Source organism: Dermochelys coriacea, chromosome 5, assembly GCF_009764565.3.
Source record: "Dermochelys coriacea isolate rDerCor1 chromosome 5, rDerCor1.pri.v4, whole genome shotgun sequence".
In the NCBI taxonomy this organism is placed as follows: Eukaryota; Metazoa; Chordata; order Testudines; family Dermochelyidae; genus Dermochelys; species Dermochelys coriacea.
In genome coordinates this window covers 21,948,419-21,961,539 of record NC_050072.1, presented here as the reverse complement: position 1 = coordinate 21,961,539, position 13,121 = coordinate 21,948,419, and the positions used below count along the sequence as shown (strand labels likewise).

The 13,121-nt window shown below is 39.3% G+C and overlaps 1 protein-coding gene across 1 annotated transcript in view; it reads left to right on the top strand.

The window, feature by feature from the left end:
• Window positions 1-13,121, top strand: part of ALPK2 (alpha kinase 2) — a 72,158-nt gene that overhangs the window by 33,221 nt on the left and 25,816 nt on the right. The window contains exons 6-10 of the mRNA XM_043515033.1: window positions 4,799-4,946; window positions 7,499-7,626; window positions 7,727-7,762; window positions 12,312-12,586; window positions 12,709-12,797. Coding sequence (XP_043370968.1) covers window positions 4,799-4,946; window positions 7,499-7,626; window positions 7,727-7,762; window positions 12,312-12,586; window positions 12,709-12,797 — 676 coding nt within the window. The remainder of the gene's footprint in view (window positions 1-4,798; window positions 4,947-7,498; window positions 7,627-7,726; window positions 7,763-12,311; window positions 12,587-12,708; window positions 12,798-13,121) is intronic.

Below are 13,121 nucleotides of genomic sequence, written 5' to 3'. Positions count from 1 at the left end.
AGGCTCTACAACTAAGACATAGGTCTGTCTACCTAGCTACATGACTCAGGGTTTTGACAAATGTCAGAGCCTGTGCAACGTAGCTAGGTTGACCTACCCCTCACTGATGCAGTTAGTTCAATGGAGGAATTCTTCTGTCAACCTAGCTACTGCCTTTCGGAGAGGTGGATTATTTGCATTGATGGAAAAACCCCTTCCGTTGATGTAGGAAGTAACTACACGATAGTGCTACAGTGGCACAGCTGTAGTGATGTAGCTGTGCTGCTGTAGTGTAGACATACCCAAAGGACAGCAACAGTAGATCTGGATCTGCTTTCGCTAATCACTTATTTAATTGAATGCATTCCTGTGTTTATAGGTGATAGAAAAGATGTCTTCTTTGCATGACAATGTTTGTGCTAGCAATGACCATAAAAGGGGATTAAGGGAGATGTGCTGTAGCAGGCATGATAAATGACTAGTTCTGGTTGGGAACTTTGTGCAGGGAGGTCTGTTGTATAGCTGCAGTCCTGTCAGTGTCTGTAATTGACAATGTAGGCAAACCAGAAGTTACAAGAGGACCTAGTGCATTAAGAAAGAGGGAAGGATATGACCAATCCTCAAATAATGTTGGCCATGTAGAATGTAGGTACTAAAAACATCTGTTTGGGTTCTGTATATTTCAGAATAATATTTAAACGAAATATTATTCAAAGATTGTTCTGCAAATGTCCAGGCATACTGGACTGGGCAGGTTTTATACATCTGTATCTGATCCACTTTGATTTAAACCTATGGTTACTACATGGAACTAACATGTCAACATTTAGTATAGTATTGATAGTGGGGTAATTCTCTTCTTTTCGGTCCATAGAGGAATGGCCTGTGGTTAAGATTGGGAGTTAGGAGTTCTAAGTTCTATTTCTATCTCTGTCACACACTTCTTGCACAACTTTACGCATGCTTCAGTAAGGTACTTCAAGCATGTGCCTAACTTTAAGCTTGTGAGTAGTCTCACTGGCCAAGATTTAAGTGGCTAGTGATTTTGGGTGTCTCAGTATTGAACACCCAACTTGAAGCACCATAGAGGGGCCTGATTTTCAGAAGTTGATTGCTCAGCACTTTCTGAAAATCACACCTCTTTCAGGCATTTCAAGTTGAACATCCAATAGCTGAGGGTCCCATTATCACTAAACTCTTAAATGTTGGCCATTGACTTCAATAGAGCTACTCACTTGCTTAAAGTTAAGCACATACTTAAGTAACTAATTGAATCAGGGCTTTAGAGTGCAATTCTACTCTGAAACACAACTCTGTAAAAATTTGAGATTTCACGTTTATTGTTTCTCAGTCATTTCCAGTTCAAATGCCCTCAACTTATGAGTAAAAGGATGGGTTTTTTTTTTTTTGATGAGGATGGTTGTTTTTGTTTTTAAACAACAGCAAACTCCACTTGGAATCTGAAAGTCAATCTGCTATCTTTCCTCTCTCACATCATCAGTAGCAATAAGGATTCTGCTCACTAACTAAAGGAGTTTAGGCAAAATCAGTGCTAGTTGGGTAACCACATTATGTTCACATTATTACACCTCATTGATACCTGTGCAGCTTTATTATAGTTTAACTGACTGGCCCTTTAATCCGGGAGAAGGTGTGTTAAATAAGAATGTGCTATTTTTACGTGATGACTTTTTGAAAAAATGTATTAAGGCAAAGTTACAATAACGTTTTAACATACTACTTTGTACACTACTTATAAGTTATTCAATATTCAAAGAACCTGGCTAAAGATTCCTTGCTGGCTGAGGAACCCTCCTTCTCAGTATGCTAGAAAGAGTGACCAGATTTCTAAATACCTATCCTGTTGTTGCCATTTCTCTAGTGTACATACTTATTGGGAAAGCTTTTCAATTGCATATTTTATTATACCACAATTCCATAAGAGGGATTATGCATTTTCAATAATGCACAATAAAAAGTCTAGCTGCTAAGAAAAAAGAAGAAATTAATTTGTCCTTCTGTTTAAAATATATTAAGTGAGCAGGTCAGGGGATCTCTAGGAAGCTAGCACTTTGTCATAAGAGGAATCTCTTTAATAATTTCATCCCCAAACCCTCTAATTCCTGGACACAACCACCACATATTCAAGTATATTCTCCTTTCCCCATAACCCTGCCAACAAAGTACCTCCCTAGTAGCAAAAGTAGGATGAAACTTACTTAACTGAAGTCAAATGCTATCTATACAATTATTTATTTAACAAATTAGTTAGGGGCTACACAAGTTGTAGATGTATATCCCCTTACCCACATAGAGAGACACTCATCCAGAATGACAGGTTTCAGAGTAGCAGCCGTGTTAGTCTGTATTCGCAAAAAGAAAAGGAGTACTTGTGGCGCCTTAGAGACTAACAAATTTATTAGAGCATAGGCTTTCGTGAGCTACAGCTCACTTCATCGGATGCATTTGGTGCCATCAACCTCAGCCTGGACCAGTCCACACAAGAGATCCACTTCCTGGACACTACGGTGCTAATAAGCGATGGTCACATAAACACCACCCTATATCGGAAACCTACTGACCGCTATTCCTACCTATTCCTGCCTCTAGCTTTCATCCAGATCATACCACTCGATCCATTGTCAACAGCCAAGCTCTACGATATAACCGCATTTGCTCCAACCCCTCAGACAGAGACAAACACCTACAAGATCTCTATCATGCATTCCTACAACTACAATACCCACCTGCTGAAGTGAAGAAACAGATTGACAGAGCCAGAAGAGTACCTAAAAGTCACCTACTACAGGACAGGCCCAACAAAGAAAAGAACAGAACGCCACTAGCCATCACCTTCAGCCCCCAACTAAAACCTCGCCAACGCATCATCAAGGATCTACAACCTATCCTGAAGGACGACCCATCACTCTCACAGATCTTGGGAGACAGGCTAGTCCTTGCTTACAGACAGCCCCCCAATCTGAAGCAAATACTCACCAGCAACCACACACCACACAACAGAACCACTAACCCAGGAACCTATCCTTGCAACAAAGCCCGTTGCCAACTCTGTCCACATATCTATTCAGGGGATACCATCATAGGGCCTAATCACATCAGCCACACTATCAGAGGCTCGTTCACCTGCGCATCTACCAATGTGATATATGCCATCATGTGCCAGCAATGCCCCTCTGCCATGTACATTGGCCAAACTGGACAGTCTCTGCGTAAAAGAATGAATGGACACAAATCAGACGTCAAGAATTATAACATTAAAAAACCAGTTGGAGAACACTTCAATCTCTCTGGTCACTCGATTACAGACCTAAGAGTGGCTATCCTTCAACAAAAAAGCTTCAAAACCAGACTCCAACGAGAGACTGCTGAATTGGAATTAATTTGCAAACTGGATACAATTAACTTAGGCTTGAATAGAGACTGGAAATGGATGAGTCATTACACAAAGTAAAACTATTTCCCTAAGTTATTTCTCCTCCCCACCCCACCCCACCCCCCACTGTTCCTCAGATATTCTTGTTAACTGCTGGAATTAGCCTACCTTGCTTGTCACCATGAAAGGTTTTCCTCCTTTCCCCTCCCTGCTGCTGGTGATGGCTTATTTTAAGTGATCACTCTCCTTACAGTGTGTATGATAAACCCATTGTTTCATGTTCTCTATGTGTGTATATAAATCTCCCCTCTGTTTTTTCAGATTCATCCGATGAAGTGAGCTGTAGCTCACGAAAGCTTATGCTCTAATAAATTTGTTAGTCTCTAAGGTGCCACAAGTACTCCTTTTCATCCAGAATAATTTATTTGTTCAAATCCATCACCCATCTTTTCATCTGGATTGTTTTCTTATCAATGTCCTTTTCACTCAAAATAGTATATATTTTAGAAATTAAATATTTTGTTCCTGCTTGCTCCTGCGTCAACTCTTCAAATGTGATTAAAGGGCTAAATAGGGCCATCTAATATCCAGATTTCACAGCAAAATCTTTGACTTTCCAATATTGAAAATATGGGATCTTTATATTATTTACATTATTACATCTCTCTTGGTATGATTTCTAATCAGGACCCAAGAACAACTGTCTGAATTGAGTAATCTCAGCCTCTTACCAACAACGAACAGTCACTTTGATATTTCCTAGGGATATTTTCCTCATTATAAATGAAAATAGCTAAGTGGAGGGCCTTGGCAATAGGAATTTAGAAAATATGTCCAAAGCAACTAAGGTAGTCTGGATGAATGAGTGATATTCTATTTTTGGTGACCTACATTTCATTTTAACCCATTCGTTATAAATAGCTCCAGTCTTATTCTCATTTTACCCGGTGTTTACATGTTCAGTTGTTAACCCAGCAGATCACATTTCTTATTGTGATGCATAATGATAAGCCAAATTAGGGAAAGCTAGTCCATGCCACTTTGTAGACTTATACAGAACTTTAAAACTCACCCTTTGTCATTTATGTTTCCATATGAATTTTAATAGTGCATCCTGACATGTTTTTAATGTCATTTCAGGGATACCAACAGGGATGCACTGAAAAAAATAATAACTTTGGGAGGACATTCATCTTTACCAAGGCTACCCTACCTAGCCAAGAAATTTCATATTTGTTCCATTCCTCCAAGCCTTTTATTATTTTATTCCACATTGGAGGGTAATTTGCTTTAATATTTATTCCTAAATATTTTAAATTCTTTTACCCATTTAAATTTATATAGCTGACATTTTGAGGTTCCCTTTAAAATGGCAAAGTAGTAGTATTATTTTCTGATTCTTAACTGTGGATATTTCATTTCAAGCCCCCAAGTTACTGAAGAAAATCCATGCTGAGCTGTTCCCTGATTGTTCTGGAAATATTAAATTATGTTGTCAGTTTGGGGAAATTCATGAAGACTCCACCATTACATGGATTAAAGATTCAAAGTTACTAGCTCGAGTGAATAGAAGGTAAGGAGGGATCCTAACTGGCACTTTCTGAAATATTTGTAGATTATCTTTTGAGGGGGAAAATTAAATGGTGCAATGATAAACTCTTGGTGAGAGAACTGAAGTGATATGACTGGGACAATATACTGACTAAAACAAAAGAGTTTGCAGAGTGTATTAATATCAGACATTGTTTCCCTCCTTCAAGGTAGTTCCAGTCTGCTTGCTTTAGCTGTTTCATATCTGTTCCCATCAGACTGTCAACTACTGTGCAAGATCATGCTAAGGTGAAATTCCAGCAGCTGGGCCAAACAATATAAACAATCTGGCTAAGATATGAGAAACTGGGAGATAAGAATCTCTGAAACCTAATAAAAGCAGCTAATAGGCAGTGAGCAGCTTCTTTGAGGAACAGGAGAGGTCACATCCTTTGAACTTTAAATTCTGTTTTAAATGGCCCTTTAAACCAGGGCTTTGGAGCTGTGCTCTGGCTCCACTCCAGCAGCAGGCAAAAACCTGCAGCTCCACTGTTCCGGAGCTGCTCTGTGCTCCAGCTCCAGGCTCTGGTCCAAAGCCCTGCTTTAAACTGACAAGGGTTGGGTATGAGCAAAAATTACCTGACTCCTTAATCCAGCCAATTAAATTATATCAGGGTGGCTGAGCAGCAGTGTACTGAGAAAAGTAGAAAATGAAAGCTTTATCTATTCAGAAGAGTTAAGTACCTACCCTTTTGAAAATCCCACTAAGCATGTGTAGGCACCTAAATTCGTTTACAAATATGGCCCTTTGACCCAGCCTCTGAGACTTGGTGCCACTGTTTTTTTTTTAATTGCAGTGTCGACGTATGCATAAAATCTCAGAAATGTAGGACTGCAAAAGACCTTGAGAGATCATCTAGCCCAGACTCCTGCAATGAGGCAGGAGCAACTAAACCTAGACCTTGTACCCCTAGTCTTGTCACCATATAGACAGTATGCTTTTCAGTTTACGGCCTGTCATAGACCATACACTAATACATCATCAAATACAATGGGACCCCGGTGCTGATAGGGCATATCTGGGCACTACTGTAATACAATTAGTAAATAATAAAGGTTAAAAGATTGGTATTTGAGCCTGTGGGTTTTGCCATCTTGAACTTCACTGTTCTTGGAAAGTAGCCCTTCCAAAAATAGCATTACAGCACTAAGCAACAGTGATCCAAGAGTGACATGAAAATGGGTGTTAGCATAGCTGAGGGCATGTACTAGTAGAGTAACTAAGCAGGTCCACAATACTCAGATGGCATCAGATGTGCCATTCCTAGCTCCTCCATGGGAAATGATGCTGCAGAGTGGCAAATATATAATATGAATTAAGAGGGAAAGGAGAGAACAGCTGGACAACTTATTACTAGTCCTAAACAAGATCAGCTTTAAGTATAAACTGGATACTGCAGGTGGCTAATTAGGGTGCTCCATTTTACCAGGAAGATGTGCTTGGACACAGAGTAATTGCAGTGCAGGCAACAATCCAGAGGTTTATTGCTAAAGCATGAGCTGCATGAGGCCAGATAGCCAGAAAAAACATTTCCTTCCCTAGAAAAGGGTGGAGGAAAAGAATTGGGAAGGGTTGGGTAGTCAAATAAAGAGAGGAGGAGAAATCAAGGGAAAGAAAGAGGTAAGGATCCCAGGGAAAGGAGGAGAGATGAGAGGTGACTAGGGAAAAGGGAAAAGATCTGGGGGACCCAGGGAAAAGAGATGGGGAATCCATATTGTGTATTCAACTTGGGAAGAGGAAACTTAAGATTATTATTGACCTAGGGCCCCAATTCAGTAGAACACTTACACACATTCTTAACTCTGATTGAAATCAAGTCAATGGGTGCTCACATGCATTGCTGAGTAGGGCTGGCCTTAAGCACATGCTTAAAGTTAAGCATAGGCTCAAAGATAAAATATAAGGTGCCAATACACCAGACTTAGTCTCACACACAGAGTCAAATTCAGCCCTGATGTCAGCAAGCACAATTTCCTTCGTTCTCATTCATGTCAAAAAGTGGTCCCTACCAATATCCAATACCTATACATGTTTCTTTGGAACAATACACTCTATTTCCATGCAGAGCTGTTCTGAATATCCAATCAACAGTATTTGTTTCTTAGTCTACAAGAAAATATACTTTACATGCTATATTAAGAGACTACAGAAAACATTCTCTCTTATGATTGCTAGTGTCATGTTCCCCAATACACATGCCCTGCCTGCTGTAGCAGGTTTACCTGTGAAACCAATATGAATATTAGAAACTGATAAGAGTTTCTAATATTGTAATATAATCAGGTTCTGTGTAGGTTTGGTAAAAGTATTATTTTCTCTCAGGATATGATGAAAAAAATCTACTGGGCAATACAAAAAAGGCTGGATGCTTCCAAGTGGGGGGTTGAAAAAACACATCAAATCTATTCACATTCCCTCTGAATCACGCTCTTTGCAGCATTATTTAGTCCAAAAAATCGGGTGGTTCTGAGTAAGTTGGTTAGAAAAAATGTTTTAAAAGACTAAACTGCAAATGTTAACAACTTCTATTCCAGTGCAGGGGATGATTCGCCAGTGTCTTTGGCAATAGTTCAAACTAGCATAAAAGACCAGGGATTGTATTATTGCTGCTTGAAGAATGTTTATGGAAAGGTGACTGCTGAATTTAACCTGACCTCAGAAGGTAAATCCCAGCACACTGGCTTTTAAGTTATAAGAACAATGACAGACGCCATTTGAATTCTATGTCACTACAGCATCTCTTTCCTTTTGTTCCCTTGCAGTATTGAAACATCTTTCAAGTTATCAGGATATTGAAGGTAAATACATTCATTGTTTGTTTCAAATACCTGCCCTTTCTATTTGGCACACTTTTGTCAATAAAATATAAATAAAAGTCAACAATAAATTTGTAAGTATAGAAGTTATAAGGCTCCTGAAGGTAAAGGACCAGGTTTGTTAGTTCTTTGCATTGCTCTGGTGATGCAAAACAGCTGTATAATGATAACCAGGTAGTTAAACCAAGCTGGGAGCTGCTTTGCATCATCAAAGTGGCCTGATTGTTTCAGTGAATCTGGCCCTATTTCATTTCTCTTAATGTGAAAATAGATGATTAGCAAAGTTACCACTTTAATGATGGTCCCAGAGATGAACTTATGGAAAGAATTTTCAGACAAGATCCAAACAAAAACATGAACAAAAATGTACATATTTACGTGTACAATTGCAGTGGTTTCATATGCAAATCAGATTGCATTTGCAAATGGTAAATTAGGTGCCTGAACAGCTATATTCATGTCAGATCACCCAGTTTGCACATGCAGTCATGATTCTTACAGTTCTCCCTCCCTTGATCAGGGGAATTAACTGGTGTGTGTGTGTGATGCTGGCTGTTCTAGAATTAGGAACAAATCATTCTTCGCAACACATCTTTAGTGAGGAAGTAATGTCTTTTAAATTGTCTCGGGGAAATGAGTGCATCCACAAAAGCTTGCACTCATCTTTTGCACACCAAAACACCTCCCTTTACACACACAAGTCAAAAGATACATAGTAGGAAAAAAACAACATTTTTAAAAATACAAAGCTTGTTTGGGATATAACTCTCAGATTTACAATTTTTATAGAATTATAGAAATGTAGTGCTGGAAAGGACCTTGAGGAGTTACCGAGTACAGCCCCCTGCACTGAGGCATGACCAAATAAACCTAGACCATCCCTGATAGATGATTGTCTTAAAAACCTCCAATGATGGGTTTTGCACAACCTCCTTTGGAAGGCTATTCCAGAGTTTAACCACCCATATTTTTCCTAATATCTATTCTAACTCTCTCATCCTGCAAATGAAGCCCATTACTTCTTGTCCTACCTTCAGTGGACAAGGAACACAATTGTTCCCATCCTCTTTATAAAAACCTTTAACATATTTGAGGACTGTTATCAGATCACCCCCTCAGACAGGGGTGAAAGTAACTTAATGGGTTTAATAGGCAGCCGTCTGAGTCCTGGGCAAGGCAGAGGGAGGGGGGGCACTCTAGGCCCCCAGAAGGGGCGGCGCTAGGGCCAGACTCCCCCAGCCACTAGACCAGTAAGTTTAAGGCAGTAATTCTGGATGATACCTGATCATACGGCAAAATCATCATTAGATAGATAGATAGATAGATAGATAGACAGACAAGATCACACAGCTTGATTTTCAAAAACTCAGATTAACAGTGGTGAGGGATCACATAGGTGCATATTCTAATCCAACATGCACAATGCATCTCAGATATCTTGATGAATGCACTTATCAATAAAATTCAGGTCTGAGTTTAACCACTCTGATATTCAGGAGCATCTGAGCAGAGGATTTAGCCCATTTGACCCATTTTATAGCTGGGGCCAGTTACAACAGCCAGATCTGGTTTGGTATTTTGAATTTTTCCAAACCTCAGAGGTGTACAGCTCCAGAGTTGTGGCTTGGGTACTAAGGGTTATGTATCTGTAGGTCTGATTGTTCTCCTTAACCTATGAGGATAGAACAAGAAGCAATGGGCTTAAATTGCAACAAGGATGGTTTAGATTGGACATTAGGAAAAACTTTCTAACTGTCAGGGTGGTTAAGCACTGGAATAAATTGCCTAGAGAGATTGTGGAATCTCCATCACTGGAGATTTTTAAGAGCAGGTTAAACAAATACCTGTCAAGGATGGTAGAGATAATACTTAGTTCTGCCATGAGAGTGCAGGGGACTGGACTCGGTGACCTCTCAAGGTCCCTTCCAGTCCTATGATTCTATGATATGTTAGTGTTTCCAAGTTGCAGCCTGAGACACAACACTCATCAGAGATTAAATTAGCTTTGACCCTGAATTCTTTTTCATTATACAATTAAAACACGATAAATCATCTTTTCCTCTTCCACCAGAAATGCCTTTAAACCTTCTAGATCCGTCATCAGTGCAATGTTTCTTGGACAGTTCTTTCCCATTATGCGTTGCCTCTTGCTGTCCTAATAAAGGCAAAATTCCTCTTAAAGCTAATGGGAGTTTGCAGAATTGTGCGTTTTATGGAATTCCTGTAGTATAAAGCAGTTTGAGTTAAATGGACAGATACTTTCGATGCATTTGGTGCCCTGTCACTTCACACACAGTAAATAGTGAAATACTACTGTGAAGTCACAGTAATAAAGAAGGAGAAAAAAAGAGGAGCAATAAAATATTCTGGCATAAAATCTTCTAGTGCTATTTGAACACATGGTATTTGCAAATTGTCTGCTGTGTAACTTTACCCAGGGAGAAGGGCAAGGATGGAGATCTGGAATATTTTCCCCATGTATTATCTTTTATTTAATCAGACCGGCACATCTTGCTATGCATGTACTAAAGATAGACAATGCTTTGCAAATTGATTGATCATTTCTGAACATACTGTACTAGTCAACTACTTCATTCAGATGGTTGATTTTTTTTCTTGTTTCTCTTTGTGGAGTAGAATTAATCATTCACTTCCTCTTTAAAACAAATGGAGGGCTTTTCATCTAGCAATGCTGTATAACTTGATAAAAGAACTATAACTGGAGATAAGGAGCCCTTTTATTATAGCACTGCATATATACATACACTGTTTGCTTCAAAGGGAGTCAGAGGTTTACATCATCTAAATCAGAGATAGTCACTTTAGTAAGTGGAAAGACTTTGTACTGCGCACTTAGGGCTTTAGGTTTTCTTCTCTCACTTTTCATTAACACGGGAGAAGTTGTGTGCACATAGAGAGATGAGAGTAGTCCTCACTCTGCGTAACTCTGCAGTAGGGTGACCAGATAGCAAGTGACAAAAATTGGGATACTTTTTTTTTTCCAGGGGACAGGGAGTATAGTTGTCTATATAAAACAAAGTCCCTAATATCAGGACATCTAGTCACCCTACTCTGCAGATCTGAAACGCAGGTAGAATTTTTAGTTCATTTTCCTCTATAATCTTTTCCTTTTCCCCACTTCAGTTTTTTCTTTTACTCTTTTTGTATTTCCCTGCTTCTTCTTCCTCCAATATTTTGTCTGTATTTTCTTGATAACGTTATTCCACACATTTGGAAAATTGAAGTCAGTAATTCTGAAGTTTTATTCAGTTTTAACAAACTTAAGCAGATGTTCGTCATCTCAGTGCTACCTATAACAGTTTGAGAAATCATGGTTCAAATTTATGCCCAGTATCACCCTCACTGAAATCAATGCAGTTACCCCACAGATGAATGTGATACAATATTTTATGGAGAACCTGAGTCTACACAAAACCACCTGTGGAATAAAAGTCATAGAATCATGGAAATGGAGGACTGGAAAGGACTCGATAGGTCATCAAGTCCAGTCCCTGCACTGAGGCATGACTAAGTATTACCTAGACCATCCCTCCAAGTCCTCCTATTATCTTCTTTCATTTCTAATCAGTCTTTAACCTAGTGCTTACTGCTTTAAAACACAACTACTCAAGATACATGATTTAGCATGGTTTCATAGTAGCAGCCGTGTTAGTCTGTATTCGCAAAAAGAAAAGGAGTCCAGTGAAGTGAGCTGTAGCTCACGAAAGCTTATGCTCTAATAAATTTGTTAGTCTCTAAGGTGCCACAAGTACTCCTTTTCTTTTTATGATTTAGCATGTAATTCTGCAGCTCTGGGACTGATCTGAAAAACATTATTGATGCTATAATTATTATTTATATTATGGTAGTACCTGGTCCAGATCGGGACCTCCTTGAACCAGGTGCTGTACAAGCACACAGGTAAACATGGTTTCTGCACTGAAGAAATCTGAAAGCTAAAGTTAATTTTTAAACATTGTTTTTCAAATTGTAAAATAAGCTAAAGCAGAATCGACAACAACCTCATGTCTTCAAGCTTTTCTAAAAATATTAGGCCTGATTTGCAGGGAGGTTAGGTGTGCAATCACACATGCAAATAGAGCACCCCTTAGCTGTGTGTGTATTTTGTAGACTCAATGGCCCAACTTTTCTGCCTTCTCGCAGGAACAAAAAATTTGAAGCAAATCACCCCCACCACCGACTTCAGGTTCTCAAGCAACTGTAGTGGCTTCATGTACATTTGAGGATCCAGTTCAAAACTGCCCTTCTTGTTTTTAAAATCCATTGTGGATTTGCTCCAGCCTACCTCATGGACCTTGTAGCTCTCTAATTCCCTCTCTACTCCATCAACATGATTCCCTCTCTGTCCCTCCATAGTGTCTCAGCATTTTCTTCTGCAGTCTTTTCCCATCAGAACCTTCTTTCCACCTTTCCCCTATTCTTTTCTTTTCACTCTCAACAGTCTCTTTCTTTGCAATTTACTGTGTATATGGAAAGATGCTGTACAGAACACAGTTTCATTCTGGTTTAGGTTTCGAAGAGATTGAATTCATTCAGCTCATATTCAGAGAAGACTTCCTCGGTGATAGCTATTTCGGTGGCAACCTGCATGGAAGAATAGTAACAGAAGAGTTACACTTTGGCGAAGGGGTGCACCGGAAAGCATTTCGAAGTAAAGTGATGCAAGGCCTAGTGCCTATATTCAGCCCCGGTCATCCCTGTGTTCTTAAAGTGCACACTGCTATTTCATATGGGACCAAAACCAAGGATGAACTTGTTCAGAAGAACTACAAATTGGCAATGCAGGTAAACTCCATTTTCCTCTGTAAACAAACATTGTGCGAAGAGCTGGCTTTGAATTTTTCAAATAGTTGGCTGTGTTAAATGTTTTCAGTAACGCTGCACTGGCATTCCTGTTTGTAATATAGGAATGCTATGTTCAAAATACTGCAAGAGAGTACGCCAAGATATATGCAGCAGAAGCAGAATCTTTGGAAGGCTTTGGAGAAGTTCCAGAGTGAGTATATATATAATTCTGAGCTACACTGGCCATCTGGCTCCTGGAAAATATTGCTGGGGAAGAAAAAACAGGCATGCTGAGAACATATGGGATACCACTGCAGTCATATCTTAGATCATACTTGATAATGATGAAATGGTAAGAATGATTCTTTCTTCCAATTATAGAGAAAAAGAGTAAAATCCAGCTGGTACTAAGTCTCTTCTGTTTAGACGAGTCACTTGAGCCCATTTGTGCTTAAGCCACAAAGTTTAGCTCTGGTTCTGGACTCTTCCCATGTTTGGGATGTTCATATCGAAGGATTGTCCCAGTGTAGAGAGA